Source organism: Falco naumanni, chromosome 3 (genome assembly GCF_017639655.2).
Source record: "Falco naumanni isolate bFalNau1 chromosome 3, bFalNau1.pat, whole genome shotgun sequence".
In the NCBI taxonomy this organism is placed as follows: domain Eukaryota; kingdom Metazoa; phylum Chordata; class Aves; order Falconiformes; family Falconidae; genus Falco; species Falco naumanni.
Window position 1 is genome coordinate 55,379,791 of NC_054056.1, and position 16,714 is coordinate 55,396,504.

At 37.0% G+C, this 16,714-nt stretch overlaps 1 protein-coding gene across 2 annotated transcripts in view; it reads right to left on the minus strand.

Moving 5' to 3' along the window:
• Positions 1-3,756: 3,756 nt before the first annotated feature.
• Positions 3,757-16,714, minus strand: part of SOCS6 (suppressor of cytokine signaling 6) — a 29,851-nt gene continuing 16,893 nt past the window's right edge. For both annotated transcript variants that reach the window (XM_040587393.1, XM_040587392.1), the window contains exon 2: positions 3,757-9,734. In XM_040587393.1, the coding sequence (XP_040443327.1) occupies positions 8,005-9,609 (1,605 nt within the window). In that variant the 5' untranslated portion in view covers positions 9,610-9,734 and the 3' untranslated portion in view covers positions 3,757-8,004. The remainder of the gene's footprint in view (positions 9,735-16,714) is intronic.

A 16,714-nucleotide genomic window follows, 5' to 3' on the forward strand; every position in this document is an offset into this window, starting at 1 on the left:
ATACCAGTAGATGACGGTGAGGTTATCTTCACTTTCTGCATTATATTAACCCACAGAAGTAAATGATTTTTCAATACACACACCCTAACATTTAACTGGTGTGAAGAAGTTAACAAAGTCAATATTAAATTTCATGTAACTTGTAATTAGATAAAAAAAAATCCCACTGAAAATACACCAATAATAACAATTTCCATCCTTCTATCACTTCTTTGATCTGGATTTATCCAGATGAATTTCATCAGACGAAACTGAAAAAATACATGAAGAAAAAGAAAACGTAAGGGGAAGTTAGAAAACTTGCAATCAGTCATTGACTGTCACAGATGAGTAACAAAAAGGAGCAAGTCTACCATGGACCTTGCACTTTAGTACCTTTTACTTTCAATACAGCCTAGAAAGACAGGAGTTTCTCAAACAATCCTAGCCACCAGCATACTGTCATTGGTGGCAAGATCTGGAAAAGATGTCAAAAGCTAAAGAGGAACTCATGAGAGGTCCTATCACCCACTGACTCTCTCAATGCAGGCAGAAAACACACCAGGAGTGGCACCTGCCATGCCACCTACCCTGCGAACCAACCCCTCTTCCATTTTCAGGAATGACAAGAGTTATATTCTTCTGCCCGAGATTTGGGAATTTCCCTAACACCTTCTCCATTCAGCAGAGCTCAGCAGAAGTTTTCACCATGACAAGGTAAGACGCCTCAACAGGAATAGTTTTCATTTTGCTGGTGCCCCCACACAGGAGTTTAAAAAGTATAAAAAGATAACGAGATTAATTTCACAGACTTGATTTTTCCAACCTAAACATTTTCCAAACTTTACATTCATAAGAACCATTGAGTATCTTCAAGTTATTGTGCAATAATAAAGTCTTGAAGATTACACTTTTAGAGTTTTCAGCATCATAAGACTGCAAGATACTACTCGCGCAGAATAGTTCAGGTAAATTTTCCATTAACTCAAAATGGGAGTGTTTAAACCAGAAACAATTTCACTTCAGAAAAGAACAGGTTGGAAGACTATTAGAACACTCACATTTGTTTTATTTTCTTCTCAGTGATACACGGCAGACAACCAGGGAAGAAAGGTGCTCTGAAAGAAAATACAAAGCACACTTTTCAGTGGAAATCTGAATATGCAGCAGCAGACAGAAAATCTTTTGAAAATCCAGACAATTCCATCAGAAACTGAACAAGACAGCTGCTGTCTCCTGATGGAAGCAGACGGCTGGGGCAAAGAAAAAGGTGTGTGGGGGGGAATGTTCTGTGGGAACACAACACTGCCAAAAATCTCTTCAGCCCAGATACCCCCTTGGTTGATGCAATATGGTCAAACACAGAAGCATCCAGTGACAGTCTGAGAAATTCAAGCAGTGTTTTCCTTCCTTTCTTATTTGAAAGGTGTATAACTGAAAAGACAACACGTATCATTAAGAAATAGATGTGAAGTTGATCACGTGATGATAGATGACCTAGCCATTTCATGAATAATTTGGGAAAATACATTTGAATTACTTCATCTACTTGAGCAACATTTCCCATTTAAATAGCTGGAACCAACAGGGATTCCTTTTAAAAGCTGCCCTTCTTACTGTGGCAGGCTCAGCTGAGAACACAATGCCCTGTTCACAGCCATGCAAACTGGAACTGCAGCTGAACAGTTTTGCAAATTAAAGGAAACTGGAAATTTTGAAGAACAGATGAGACAGGAACACCTGTATCTGATGTTAAACGTGTGTTAAGTTTTACAAACCTTGCATTACCTTTGCTACAGCTCCTCTTCCTTTCACTGTATGTTGACTCTTTCCTCCACACATGACTGCTCTAATGGCACTTGAGCTATCAAGTGTCAGGAGCAGTACAGATTCCATCACACATTCCTGCGCCATCTGCATCCAAAATACTTAATTCTCACCCACCAAAAGTGAAACATCAAACATCTTGTTTATCTTTCCTTCCTCATTCTACACAAGGAAAGATTCCTTTCCTTTTTAAGCCTGTTTCCTGAGGGCTGGAGCCCTGCCTACAACCCTCAGCAGTACCATCTTCAAAGTTCGCACTTTGAGAGACTCAGTAGCTTACCAAAGCATGCGGCCAGCTGGCTTGAAAGAATCACAGCCTCCTGTCTCAGGAGGCAGAACACCTCTTATTTCTGAGTTACTTCCCAAAACCAAACAAATAACCATTGCCTCCACTCCCTACAACATCCTATTCCTACTTTACATGGCTTTGACAGAAAAGAGTAGGTATTGCCTTACCAGGAAAGTCATAGACATGCATGCTAATGCCACACGAAATGCTAAAATGCTCTGCTAAACCTCAGCCTTTGAAAAGGAAAGAAAAAAAAAAGCAAAGCACACTGCAGGCAAATTGCATGTGCTGGAGTGCTGTGATCAAACTTTGCTTCAAAATATTATGGATTTCTACTAGATCTTGCAGCTTTCTAATCTTTGAGGTCTTAATTGCAGAGGATGACTTAATTCACATACATGCTCAATGCCAAGCCCTGCCTTGGTACAAGGGTTACGTTATCAGGCATACAGCAAGCTTTCTGTATCTGGCAGTGTCTTAGAATTTCTCTTCCACTCTCACAGCTGTGAAGCTGATTGAATAGGAGGTAGGAATAACTAGCATTACAGGCATCTTGACTATAAACATTTCAACCCCACCTGGATTGTGCTAATTTTACAGGCGGCTGTAAAATTAACTCTTACTCACCTTTCACCACTTACCAAAGACACATTTGAGCACAAGTTTATTTTTCCCCAAATATTCTGAAGTAGAACAAACACAGAGAAGAGCATCTACACAGACTTACTAACAAAACACCAGCAAAATCCCGTGTGCTGGGGGACACCACCATACCAGCCCCAGCAGTACAAAACAGGAGAAGGCAGTTTCCTCTTAAGTGGCAAAAACTATGAATTATTTCTGGTTAGTGTTTTAGGACTTAAGTACTTTTCTATGTATTCTGTAACTTACCAGCTGCAGACAATACGAAGAAGAGTTACTTTCTACCAAGGTTGGGGGGTTGTTTGTTTAAAAAATAAAAACTAAAAAAAAGCCAACAAAACCAAATCAGTTATAAACAAGACCTAAGGAGCTGGTAGTATTTTGCTGAATTTGAATAGTGACTCTAAGTTCCAACTACACAAAAACATGTGAACAATTGTACATATGTTTTGTAACATAAATTGTTTATCCTTGATTTTCTCATTTATTTGTGTAATTTCCCAGGGTTTAAAATGTCACTCCCTTTTTAAAGCAAATGGACAGCATCCAGTGAAAATATGGAGATCGACACCGTGGTGGTGGTGTTCTTTTTTAAACTTTGCAACTAAGTAAGAACTATTTGCTTACTTGGAAGACAAGAGATGGTGTGTTACCTTTGACGTACATCTAGATGAAATGGAGACTTTTGTTACAATCTTTTTTTTTTTAAGGGAAAAAAACCAACAAATAATTATCAAAAAGTTAGGTTACAGTATATACGCAGACCTTTTAAAAAATATATTCCAGTTATGTTCTGGCAATTTTTTTCTTGCTTTCAAAAGTACGATTTAATATAATCAATATACAGAAATACTATGAAAAGTCAACTAACAAGGTTAAACAATATAGAACAGTAAAAAATATAAAAATATAAACCAGTAACCATTAAAATTTAAATGTTTAAGTCAGATGTCCAAATTTTACAATGTCTTTCATATTTTTTGTTTTAGATCATTACGGTATAGAACACTCCACAAATCTTTTTGTGAATGAAATTTTTATTTACACACCGTATCCGGAAGCAGATACATAAATCCTTATACAATTATTTTTCAAAAATGTGCAAGAAATTACTATAATTTTGTTTACAAACCAAAACACATTAAAATCAATGGACTTTGGATAATTCACTCTGTGGCGTGCTTAGTACAAATAGTGCACACCAGGTCTGAAACAGAGAGAAGTGTAAACTACAGCAATCTGGATTGTAAGCATTAACTTCATGGCACTCAGTCACCACTATAAAAATTCTTCAACCCAACAGGTATTCATACAAAATTCTTTAAGAATTTTTCATTATCTGAGTAGAATTTAGAACACTTTCCAGATACAACAATTCCATATTTCCCATATTATGAACTACCATCTAGCCCATTTTTTTATTTATAAAGAATGCTTATAATTTTTATTCTTTGCAGTCATAAAAAGGTTTTAAGAAATTAAATCGGCAATCATGAATTTATCCATAGCTTAGCTCAGAATTTGAAAGTTTGGAACACAGAAATACTTCTCATCAGAATCACAGCCCATATATTGCTGGTATGCTATTTTAAATTCATAATTCCAGTATTCACATCGATAAAATGCATCAAAACAAAAACTGCACAAGATTTCACTTAGCCCAGCAGTCAATATTCATAGAAAGAAATTGACTTTAACAGAATGCAAAGTCAGCTCATCTGAGAACAAAGAGTTTAACTAATAATTGCATTTCTGATCCTTCTGACAGAAAAAGATTTTGATAAAAAGATGGCATTCACTATGGCAACAGTAGGATAAGTGCTATATCCTTCAAAGTATAGTATAGATTAAAGTATACAAATCACTTTCAGTTGTTCATAACACTGGCTTACAAAAACCAAAAAAAAAAACCCACAGAGGAAATTGTGCAAATTTATTTTTCTATTTCCAAATACAAGATGTGGTTTTACTCTTCTGATTGGTAAAACAGACAATGTTATCAATAACGTCAATCATTTCAGATGCTCAAATAAAAGTTTTATTTCAAAGTTTCATTTTCAAAAACATTTTTCCCACAATTCAATTGCATAAAAAGCATATCTTTTTAATCCTTAAACTGTTGTGCTGAATAAATAGCCATATTTCTACTCTATAAGGATCACAGTCGGTTAGCTTTTATTCCTAGCGTATCTACTTCCAAAGGCCCCCAAACTATGCTCCATCATCTTCCTATTATCTGTCAAGGAAACTTCTTTCCTCTAATTTTCATGAAGCAGAAGTCAACACAATTTTTGTGGTTACTCTGAGTAATTCTAAGTTGTCTCATAACTAAATGTTACTGTGTTTCTTTCATATTAATCTTTATTATAAGAAACGGTAAGTATCTTTAATGTTTTCAAAGTAATTTTTCTGGGTTCCTTCTCCTGGCTGGCCAGTTACCTCAGCATGAAAAAATACTCTGAGGTTCTAATTAACGAAACCTGTAAAAGTAAGTATTTGTGTCTACTTATTACTGATTTAAAGTATTTTGAGCTTAGCAGAAATATCACCACCACTTTTTTATTTAGAAGCAAAGCGGTATATGGTTCTCATATCCTAGGCATCCACCACTTTACAGTGTTCCTTTTGTGGAAGATTTGGGGGGGGTGGGGGGGGGTGGGCGGGGAGAGTTAACTAGACCTGATTAAGTTCACAGGTGAAGAACACAGCAAGGAAGGCAATTAAAAAGATGGATAGCTGAACCAAAGTGTTTTTAAAAAAAAAAAATGCATCAATTTGTATCAGTGAACGAACTAACATTTACAAAGGCATGGGCAAGAAATTTAACATGTGTGTTCTTACACATTTTTCAATTCAGGAACAAGACCAGGATATTATAGCTTCAAATATTTATGTTTCAATGTAATGGCATAGGATAAACATATCTAATCCATTCAATAGTGGTATTAAAATGGCAAAGAAAATATTTAATATACTATAATCTTTCAAAGATTCTGTAGAATGCATAGGTCCTCTAGCTTGTATGGGGAAAGAATTTTTAAAGTGAAGAAAATGCCAGAGGTCTTCTTCCAAAAGTATGTGTCTGAAATCCATAAAAATGATTTTCTTTTTCCTCCCCACAGACAGAATCAGAACACTGTACCATACAATAGGTTATTGTGCCTTCTGAATAAAGTTAGTGATCCTGATTCAGGTCCGGGGGGGGGGGGGGGGGCGGGGCAGGGGGGGAGAGGGGAGCTGGAGGGGGGGTAAGTCAGTAGAGGGAAAAAAAGAAAACAGAATTCACACTTTCATACATAATATCTCAATGGCAGAGCCAACAAATTATCCATATAGACTGCTCTAGATTATTTTTTTTTAAGTTTAAAACTTTATCAGACTAAAGAAAGAATCCTTATTCTCCCTCCCTTTAAAAGCAAAGGCAGCCTTTATCTACCTTTGATTTTATTTTTTTTATTTTTTAGTTAAACATTATGGTCAAAAAATAAATTAAAAAAATATAAATTTTGTCTATCAATTCAGGCAACCCAAGATGTAGTGCTACTGCACCACCTTGCAGCAATACTGTATTCATTATTAAAGACTTATTTCAGGGGACAAAAAGATTAGCTTCAACAAGAAGAAAATGACCTAAACAAGAAAGCTTTATCAAAGATGAACAGCATTTTCTAAGCTGATGTTTACTGACTAGCCACTCCTACCAGAAATGGGGAAGATGACATTCTAAAATACAAAACAAGGGGTAGAGGCAAGCAAAGCAAGCCTCCCTCCCAAACTAGCTCCCTTTTACAAATAACTCATAAAAGATAAAATCATGGGGAAAAGAAACCTGAAACAAATCAGAAAAATGCCATGGATTAACCTTGTATGACGAAAATATTAATGTAGAACCTGTACTCCCCACTGAAAGTCTTTTTCCCTACAGAAGGTTAGAATAACTGTAAGCTTTCCAAATGCCAGAATCTTTGACAGATACAAACATTTACTTAATTGATTCAATATTTCATACGTCAAAACATATTTCATGACAGTAAACAAACATTTTCTGCATTCAGTGTATATCCAAACCTCTTTTCCCCATAATTTGAAAGGCTGTGAGAACAGAGCTTTAGAGATGCATTTTAAGCATCTTTCATCCAAAAAAACATTATCAGTCCTGTTCCTTCCTCCCCAAAGGATATCCAAAAAAAAGGGGGAAATTGGGATCCAAAGGACATTAGTGTATTACTGCACTTTTGAAATGAAAAAAATGCAGAAAATGGAAAATAATAAAAATCCAAGTAGCTTGAACATATATTGTAGAAGTCATCCTATTAGAAGTTTTACCCCATCCTTAAAATGGCTTATCAATTTATGGTCTATTCCCACCCCAGCAAGAGGAGGCAGGAGGGAAAAGGACAGAAAGAGGGGACCTGGTAGGTGTTCATTTATGTAACTAATGGCATGATTTTAAAAGACAGTATTTGACAAGACCCCAATACCACAATTTCCTTATAGGTACTACACATTGACTTTCATAGGCTTTTTTTTTTTAAAGGCCATTTTTAGAAGGACAAAATATTGAGACAAGAAGAAGGCTGAATCAGCCTTCTCAAAGACAAGAGTCTACAGACAATACAAGGTTTAGGAGAAAGGTGGGGTTTTTTTCCAGAGATATGCTGCATAACCATGTTCTTATCACACAGCTCTGTATGTTCTACATTAGGACATATCTCTATAGAAATTTGTAATTAGGATACTAGGAAATAATTTTTAACATAGATGTAAATTCTGTGATTTAGAATACCAATATGTTTTTTATCCACAATCATTTTTTTTCAAACAGGCTATTTTAAAGGAAAAAAATTCCATTCAACAAGTTTCATTTTACTTTTACTTATGGTTGAATACACATGAAATGTGCTTTCAATGCATAAAAATCACAGTGGATAGCAGCAAAGGACTTGGGGGAAATTAAGGAGAATTTGATCATTCACATTGTGATTAATCTGCACATTGATGAAAGATAGCTATTTCACACTTCTGAAAATAAACTGGAGATCATTCTTCCCCCCACCCCCCCCAAAAAAAAGAAGCCCCCCAAAATACACAAAAAATCCCAAAACAAACATAAATCCAAAATGCATTACTTTCCTTTTACACACAAAAATGAAATATTTTTATGGCAGCAAAAGATTTTGATAATAATGAAAGTCTGTAAACTGTAATTCAATCTCTTTTTGTTGTTGTTGTTCCCAAAGTGCAAGATGCAAGATTCCCGTAAGCTTTCAGTAGTGCTTTTCCTGTAAATAATCCTTCATTTTGTTTGGCAAAGGCAGTTTCTGAATCAGGTCTATTCTGGTGTACTGACGTATAACAAAACGACACAGGTATTGTAAAGAACGCACCTGCATGAACCGAGATACTGGATTTGTCAGTCTCACTGGGTAAGTTGCAGATCCAGGCAGTCGGGATCTCGAATAGCAGAAAGCTCCATTTTCAGAGTCCCTGATTGAATGTTCAATTAAGTCAACTATAGATGTATGTCCCTCCACATCTGGTTGTTCATAAAAGCTAAACCTACCATTTGAGTGTTCAATTCTAGTGTGAAGAGTTTTTCCATGGGAACGAAAACTCAAACTTAAAAGATAACGATCATCAGAACTATCTCGAACGAGAAACGAGCCATCAGGCACATTAGCTAATTTTCCCTCTGCCTCCCAACGTGTAATGGGGCCCCAGTACCATCCTTGTTTTGCAAGTTTTTTCAGTTCTTCTGTGAGACTTGTCACAACCATAGGACCACTGTTCTGAACAGAATCATAAACTCTTCCAACTCCAGGGGCAGTGTTAGGATCAAAATTCAAATGGCAGCGCATACTTTCAGCCACATGGGCATCTGTGCCATTTAATCCATTGAAGTTCCTTTGGATTTGATTATTCTGCATTGGAGGTAGCAAAGGTGAGAGTGGAGGGACATCGCTGTGATTAACTCTTGAGCTTTGCAACATGACCCCTGTGGTACCAATCAACAAGCCATTCACTGTCTGGTCCACAAAGATATCCGGTGCAACGACTACATCCTGATCCACTTGGCTCTCTTCTTCATGGAAAGCATTCCCCCCCACTTGAGAAGAAACAGTTGAAACTTCCATGGGTGAGGAACTATCCAGACAGTAACTACGTGATCCTTCCAAAGGATACATTCCCTCATCTAAAGGCACAGTATACTGAATGTAGTCCTGAGGCATTAATCCAATAACTACAGGCACATGTTCATCAATATGAAGATGCAAGTCCCCATTCTGAGATTCCGTATTTTTTAATGCATTGTTTTGTTCCTGGAACACGCTGTCTGACTGCAAGTCATGGAAGTCCTTTCGAACACCATTCAGTGCTGGGCTTGGATTAGAGGAATGGACCAAGGCCTTCACTTTCACTTCCATTTTGATGCAAGTCTCTTCTGAATTTGTAGGTCGAAGGGGCCATGGAGTTGGACTGTAATGGTGATTACGGAGGGAGGTGGATCTCAGAGGTCTTTGAGCTCGCACGTCTTTGAAGGTTATTGGAGCAGATGAGGAAGAAAAGGTGTCATCATCTGCAGAGCTTACAGATGGTGTGCTGCCTTTGCCTTTCTGTTTTTGTTTTGCTGAAAGCCTCCTTTTTAACGTACCCATTAAGCTTTCACTTTTTGATCTATTTTTGCCGCCTTTTTCATCTTCACTATTGACTTCACAGCTAGCCAAATCTTTACCATAGCAGCTGCCAAACAAGGAGTCATCTTTTCCAAATTCACTTAACGATGGCTGCTGAACCACTACAAAGTCACTTTCATCTTTACTTTTATTTAAGTTAAAGGACTTGCGAATTGTTTTGAGACTAATTTTCTTCATTATGACAAGTTACCAAGTCTGGCTGATCAGCAGTGCTTGTGGTGATACAGTCCTAACACATGCAGAGCAGCTTCTGCTTCATTTATGTGTTTTATCCAGTCTCATTTAACTTCAAGAGCCATTTCCTGGAAACAAATAAAAAACAATTAACTTCACAAAAGAAGTATTTTAAAAATTATCCATAAGGGTTTCCCCCTCTCCAAACAAAACAGAAATTGCAGTACTTAAGTAACAGGCATCAAATAGAAGTAAATACAGGCAGCTGACTTGGAAACCAATCAGGCTCAAAAAATGTATCTTCTACATCTGCCTTGGTGATTTCCGCAACTTTTTTCTGATTTCACCATGCTATTTTTTAAATACACACACATTATATCACACTCACAGGCACATACATTTAATGCCTCTATATAAAATGTTCATGCACAGAAACACTCCTATCTTTCAGAAGGCTCCTAAAAAAAAAAAAATCGCCACAAAAATAACTACAGAATACAAAACTATAGGAGATAACAGGATTCCTACACACAGGTTAAACTGCAATTAGTCCTAAAAACATGGTCTTACAAGGTCATACTTTCTTTACACAGGGAAGTTGAGCAATATTCAAATAGTTACATAATTATAGAAAAACTAACTCTAGTGAAAAAAATAGACACCAACAGCAAAGTAGCATCTGTTCAGAGCAAGTCACAGGAGTCCCCTCCTGAACATCTATGAAAGAGAAGTTACTGCCAAACTCTGTTTTAGGCACAGAGGAGGTCAAATCACAGGCTATCCCTGCTAGTACTATTGGAGCTTTTCTTCCTTCAGTACTTCTGTCACGACTAAGTGGACACATCTGTTCACAACCCAGTCAATTGCTCCCACCTGGCATCTTCCAGCATCATGTACTCACCTCCTCCATAAATTTGACTTTTCAGCTTGGTTTTTTGGGGTGGGGTGGCAGGGGCTGTATGTTTGGGGAGGTTTTTTGTTTGGTTTGGGGTTTTTTTTGTGTGTGTGTTTTTTTTAATGTTGGTTAGACCTTCCAAAGCAAGCAGCTCTGCAGAGAAGGAAAGAACAAGAAGGGAAAGAGGAGAAAGGGAAGCTGCTGCTGCCAAAAAAATAGTCTTACTGTTAGTAGTAGCCATTATTCCACGTACCTCCAAACATGTGTGATGTTAGCAGCACAAAGTGCAGCAGTAAGCCTGGCTCCAGGCTAAGCATGGCAAGCTGGAGGAGCCGAAGAGTCTTTCAAGAAATCTTTCAAGCTTGGGGGACTGAGGGGAAAGTAAAACAGTCCTTATGCGTGCGCTTCCCACTTTTCTCCCATTGTATCGCAATACAAGCAACTGAGAAAAATAGTGCAATGAACTAAGTTTTATTAGCTAAACAGTATGATTTTCTTAAATAACCATTCAAAAATTGCAAAAAAGCATGTAAAGAGAATGACTACTATAATCAAACATGAATCCATTGACTCTTGTCATCTATCCTCTTGTCCAGCCCAGCTCTTATGGTCCTCAAATACACAAAGGCTAAAGTATCATATCCAAAGCAAACTGAAAGACAATGCAAGGCAACTACGGATTCTGAGCTTCAAAAAAATCTTGAAACATTTTAAGTAAAGCCCTGCTGCCGGGGTGTTGAACACTGTTCTCATAAAGAGCAGAAGCATTAAAGCTTGATTTACTCGGATTTGTACCCTAGCCTTATCTTCAGGTTCCCTACACTACCTGCATTACCCTACCTCAAAGACCTTTTCTGTCTTTGCCATAACCTCCAACATTTCCTAAGTCCATTTTTTGAGTGTCTTCAGCTCTTCACATTTCTTTTTCTTTTATCAAACTAAACCACACTTTCCTTTCTCTCAACGGGGAGAAACTAAGTTTCTCTTCTGCCTGTAAACTGATTTACTTGCCATCAGCAGAGAACAAAACATCCCCAAAAAACTTGATTCCTAAACAAAAGACTAAGAACTAACCTTTGCTATAAACAAATATTAAAACCTTAAAAAAAAAAAAAAAAACAAAAAACACAGGACCAGTATTTTATTAGAAGTTCACTGCTTATTTGCCACTTTTAACCTGACCCCTGTGGTACCAGGAGTCCTGACACATTAAAAAACATATTCCACTTAGATAATTTGGAGATGATACTGAGATATGCACAAGTATTTTCAAATGTTAAGACACTACTTTTGTTTTCCTTGCCTTATGACAGATAAATGCAGAACCATAACATTTCATGTTTTGAAATACTTATGTTTAATATGAGCTCCATATGTTTGGAATTGGGAAATATGGAAGTACTGGGAAAAAACCCCACACAAGTAGAATATATTTAGTGGGTTTACATGCCTGGAATTTGGCATATCAGAATAACTGACAAAGTACAGTATTAAGAAAAACCTACAGATAAAGGAAGAGTTACATGTCAGCTATAAGTAGACTCAAAACACCCTGTTGACCTTCTATTCCTAAACCATTTGGGTTTTGCCATCTTAACAATACTCTTACTTATAGTAATTACAGTACTCTTTTCATTATATATAACTAAATGAACCTACAAAATGAGTGAAGAATACAACTTCAGGATTCTATGCAGCTCCTAAACCAGGGGTCTTCAAACTTCTTAAACAGGGGACCGGCGCGTGGATGAAGTGGCAGGCAGCCATCTGCAGCTGCTTGGTTTCCCCCTCAACCCCTGGCAGGGGGGGTGGGGTGGGGGTGGGGTGGGGTTTCTGTAAATAGCGGGGGCTGTATTGAGGACCCTGGGGGGCCGTATCCAGCCCACGAGCCATAGTTTGAGGACCCCTGTCCTAAACTGACAAAGTCAGAGTCTTTTTCACTTGGTAAATTTAACTGTGCCTTTGTGTATGTAGTACCAGAAGCTTAGGAATCCTCAGTGTTTCTACCATGAAGCCCCAATGTGAAATCCACAATGTTCTCCAACTGCTTCTGACTGACATTCACAAGCCAATACTATTTCCACTTTACAAGATATGCTCCCCCATCCCTGTGGGGAGTACACCACAATGTTTGCAGTTCCTAACCCTAAAAAAGCTAGCATGAAACAAAGTGAAATCTGCCTTCTAAGCTATGGAGAAAATAAAAGAATATTATCACATTGCTGATTTGGGAGAGAAGTACAGACCCCAAGGGTGATTCACCAACTTTTTTTATTGATGTTTCAAAGGAATTAGTTACCTAAAATGTGGGTGAAAGAATAACATTTCTTCAGCTTCTCCATAAGTAAAAGACTAAGCAAGTCACTTAAAGAACAGGCTCTCATCACATACTAGTCTTTCAAAATGTGTTTTTTTAGAAATTAAAATTCAGTATGTAAAAAATATTCTCAACAGATAGATCTATATGGCAGCACACAGAGAAGTCAAAATTTTTCACTTTGGAAGTGACTACTGAGCAAAAGTGTTTTACATCTGTCAAGTCTACTTTAGCCAGTATCTTTATCAAGCAAAATGAGCAATTATCCAAGCGCACAACTCACTATTTACATCATTGTAACATTTCATATAAAGAAATAATGAAGGTTTGAAGTTCAAATATAAACCACATAAACAATATGAATATAACCAGAAGTCCAGCTCATTCATCCAAGAAAAGACAATTAAAATCTAGTCAATGGCAGTCCAGGTCAAAGCTCTCTAAAGTAAAACATACCCTACAGACAGATGACAGCAAGCCTCTAAAGAAGTCTCCCATATGAGAATCATTCTATTTTATGACAACTTTCACACACATTTTATCCAGGACACAAGAAAACAATACACCCTGAAACCAAATACCCTAATTGATCCAGATACTCTTCTTTCTTTGCACATACTTAAATATCTGTAATTTTGCATTGCATATTAATGTGTTTAAAAGTGCTATATAAACAGCCCCTAATATATAGAACACTCATACACTTGCAAGCGTATAATTTTCCACTGTCTACATCTAGAAGAGCCCAGCATGCACCTCTTCCTGGAATACATCAAAATTAGCTACACAAATTCATAACCCTCAGCAACACAACGGCTTTTGCTCTCATTACAGTCAGCATCACCGAAGTCTCCCATTCATATGCTCTTCCAGTGCCATCTGCTGTACAGTGAATTAAGACAGTCTAACTGGAGACACCTCTAGAAATTCTTCTGGCAGGTGCTTAGAATTATAAACAGTCTCTGAACTATGCCAACATACTCCCAAAGCCTGGTGGCTATGTACACAGAAATACCTGGAACACACAGACTGAAAATGGGACAATCAATCAGACCCAGAAATAATGAAATTTTAACACACAGAATAAAAGGCAGAATGAAATGCTGGCTTAAGAATTTTCACCACAAATTCTGCATCTTGGAATCTTTAAAATTATGTAGGTTGACAAAACACAGGCCTCTGGACAAAAACTACCAGACTACTACCCAGCAAACACAATGGTCCCCTCTGTGCTTATAAAAATAGTCAAAAAACATGTATTGATCACAAATGTGAAATTAGTGAAGAGAATTGAAGGTAAAACTTTACTTTAAAGGCTGCTTCTCAGAAACATGAAAAGCAGGTCACACGATCATGTATTGTTATTATGGTGGTGGCCAGCACTGATTCATGAAAAATTATGACAGTTTAAAAAAAAACATACATAAATCAGTTTGTGCAAATCCAGTTTGAATATTCAAGACTTCAGAGTAGTTTCAGTTTGATCCTATAAAATGGTTTCAGTGAACTACAATCACATTGCTATCCAGTGCAGTGCTTGCAAAAGGACACCAACAAAACCTGATTATTTATAATGGCCTTTATTAATTTCTTACCTTTTTCACAATTTTAGGTTATGTGCACTCATTTCCCAAGATAAATGCTATAAACAATGCTGCCAGAATACACTACTATAGAAATAAAACAGCATTAACTTTTAAGAGTCAGGACAGAAAACATCATACTGGAAAGTGTAACTCATGATTGAACCAAGAACTGTCTTTACAAAGCTTAATAAAGATGCCATCACAAAAATGGCTTGGAACTATTAATCAATGACACTGCAGATAACTTGGACTTTCCCAAAATAAATGTTTCTCTGCTATATTCTATATGTTTCTATGAAGTGAAACAATGGAGCGTTGAACTATTTTTTTGAACAGCTGTACTATTCCTGAAGTCTGGCTATTCATGAGAAATATATAATCATTCATTCTTACATTGAATCATAGTAAGACTGCCATCATTTACAACTTCAAGTTACTGCATTTTTAGCATAATTATTTCTATTAAGAAAATAACTAAAAATAACCTGGAAGTGTAAAAATGTTTCTGCATTCCTGGGGCATGACAAGCACCAGGTTTTCATTACAGTCTGATAATGAAGCCCAGTCTACTTATCTGCAGAAGTACAGTTCATCTGCTGTCCCCAAACTCTCACTGAAATATATTCATTCATTACTTGGAAGGGTGTTTTAAAAAGAGCATTCTAAGGTAACACAGATTTCAAGTTCTGTATTTTGGAAATTCCTAAGTGTCTAAATGTACTCCAGAGCTCCTCAATCTATTTATGTAAATTCCTAAGAAGTTGTTCTCCATGCCTGTTCCATTGATTTTACTTCAATAATGAAGTCTGCATCACTGGAAGTTACTTCTTCAAATCACTAACGACATTAACTCAAGATATTTCCTGCCATGTACTTGTAGTTTCAGTCTATACGAGTATAGCAACTACAAATAAAATATTCGTTACATAAAGAGATTAAATATCTGTTTTGAACAGTTTCTGTGTTCATAGATACATGGCAGCTTTCACATTTCTCATTATACATGTCATTGGCGTACTGAAAATGGAGAAGTTTTTCCCTTCCCTAAGTTTCAAATAAATTCCTACACTGTATTACTCTCTAGTTACACCTTGAAGACAACAACAAAAACACACACACCCCAAAAAAAAAAGATGGCTTTAGTAGTGGCTTGCTTGCTAGTGGATGAACACTGTTTTAAAATAAGATCACAAATTTTATAAAAACCTACCCTCTCCTACATACCTGCTTTTCTAGTGAGTGTGATGAAGCTCAGATGCACACCTTTGTATAAAATTGGAATAAAGGTAAAAAACAGATGATAAGCTTATCTGATAGTACTTTATAATCAAAACAATTCAAGAGTACTTTAGTACTTTATAATCAAAACAATTCAAGAGTACTTAAAGCCTTCTATTTTCAAGCTAATTAATCAAAGACCTGAATATTGAGTTGATTTTATTCACTACAAATTTAAACTTCCACCTTCTAAGATTTGAACAGCTGAGGAAAGTAGTCAGCTTCTCCAGAGGCCAATATAATTTAACAGGTCTTACACAGATTACAATTCAAAACAAACAAACAAAACCCAACAGTAAGTCATGTAAATTCTTTTTTTCTTCCTCCTCCTTTTACAAAGCTTTAAGGGAAAACAGTCCACAGGCGCTAATGTTCTAACCACAGAGTAACCCTGATCACTATGAGCAACTTTTAGCCAAAAATAAGCAAGATACACCTCTGATAGTAGAAAAACAGGGTAAAATAATAACAAAACCTTAATGCAAAGGGATTTTTCTTCACCACCATTAGTGGAACTAACTGTATGCAAAACCAGGAACAGAACCATTGAAGAGGTCTCAATACCTTGACTGCTTGCCTCTGGCCTGCTGTTGAAAAAGGATGTCCCTTAACATCTGGATTTCCCTGAGGTTGGGTCTGTGTGTCCCCCGTCCGTGTCGTCGTGCCCCCCCCCCCCCCCCCCCCCCCCCCCCCCCCCGTTTTCTTTAAACACTACTTAATCATGGCTGCTTGCAGCAAGTCCTGTTCTTCTTTCCCATATTTGGTTGCAGGACGGAATATTTCTATCCGATTGGTAGTTTTCCTCTGGGGAGTAACTAAAGAGTGTTAAATGGCATCTCCGTACTACAGTTCATCTGTGTATATACAGTCTTGTAACTACAGTAATGTCATCTCTACAACAGCCAAAACCAGTTACTAACACTAACAGTCCTCACCCAAGGTGACGTGTCCCTTATACAAGAATGGCTGATTGGGATGCATGCCTGCTTCTGGGCTAACACAGACATGCTAACCTGGTATATTAAACGGAAA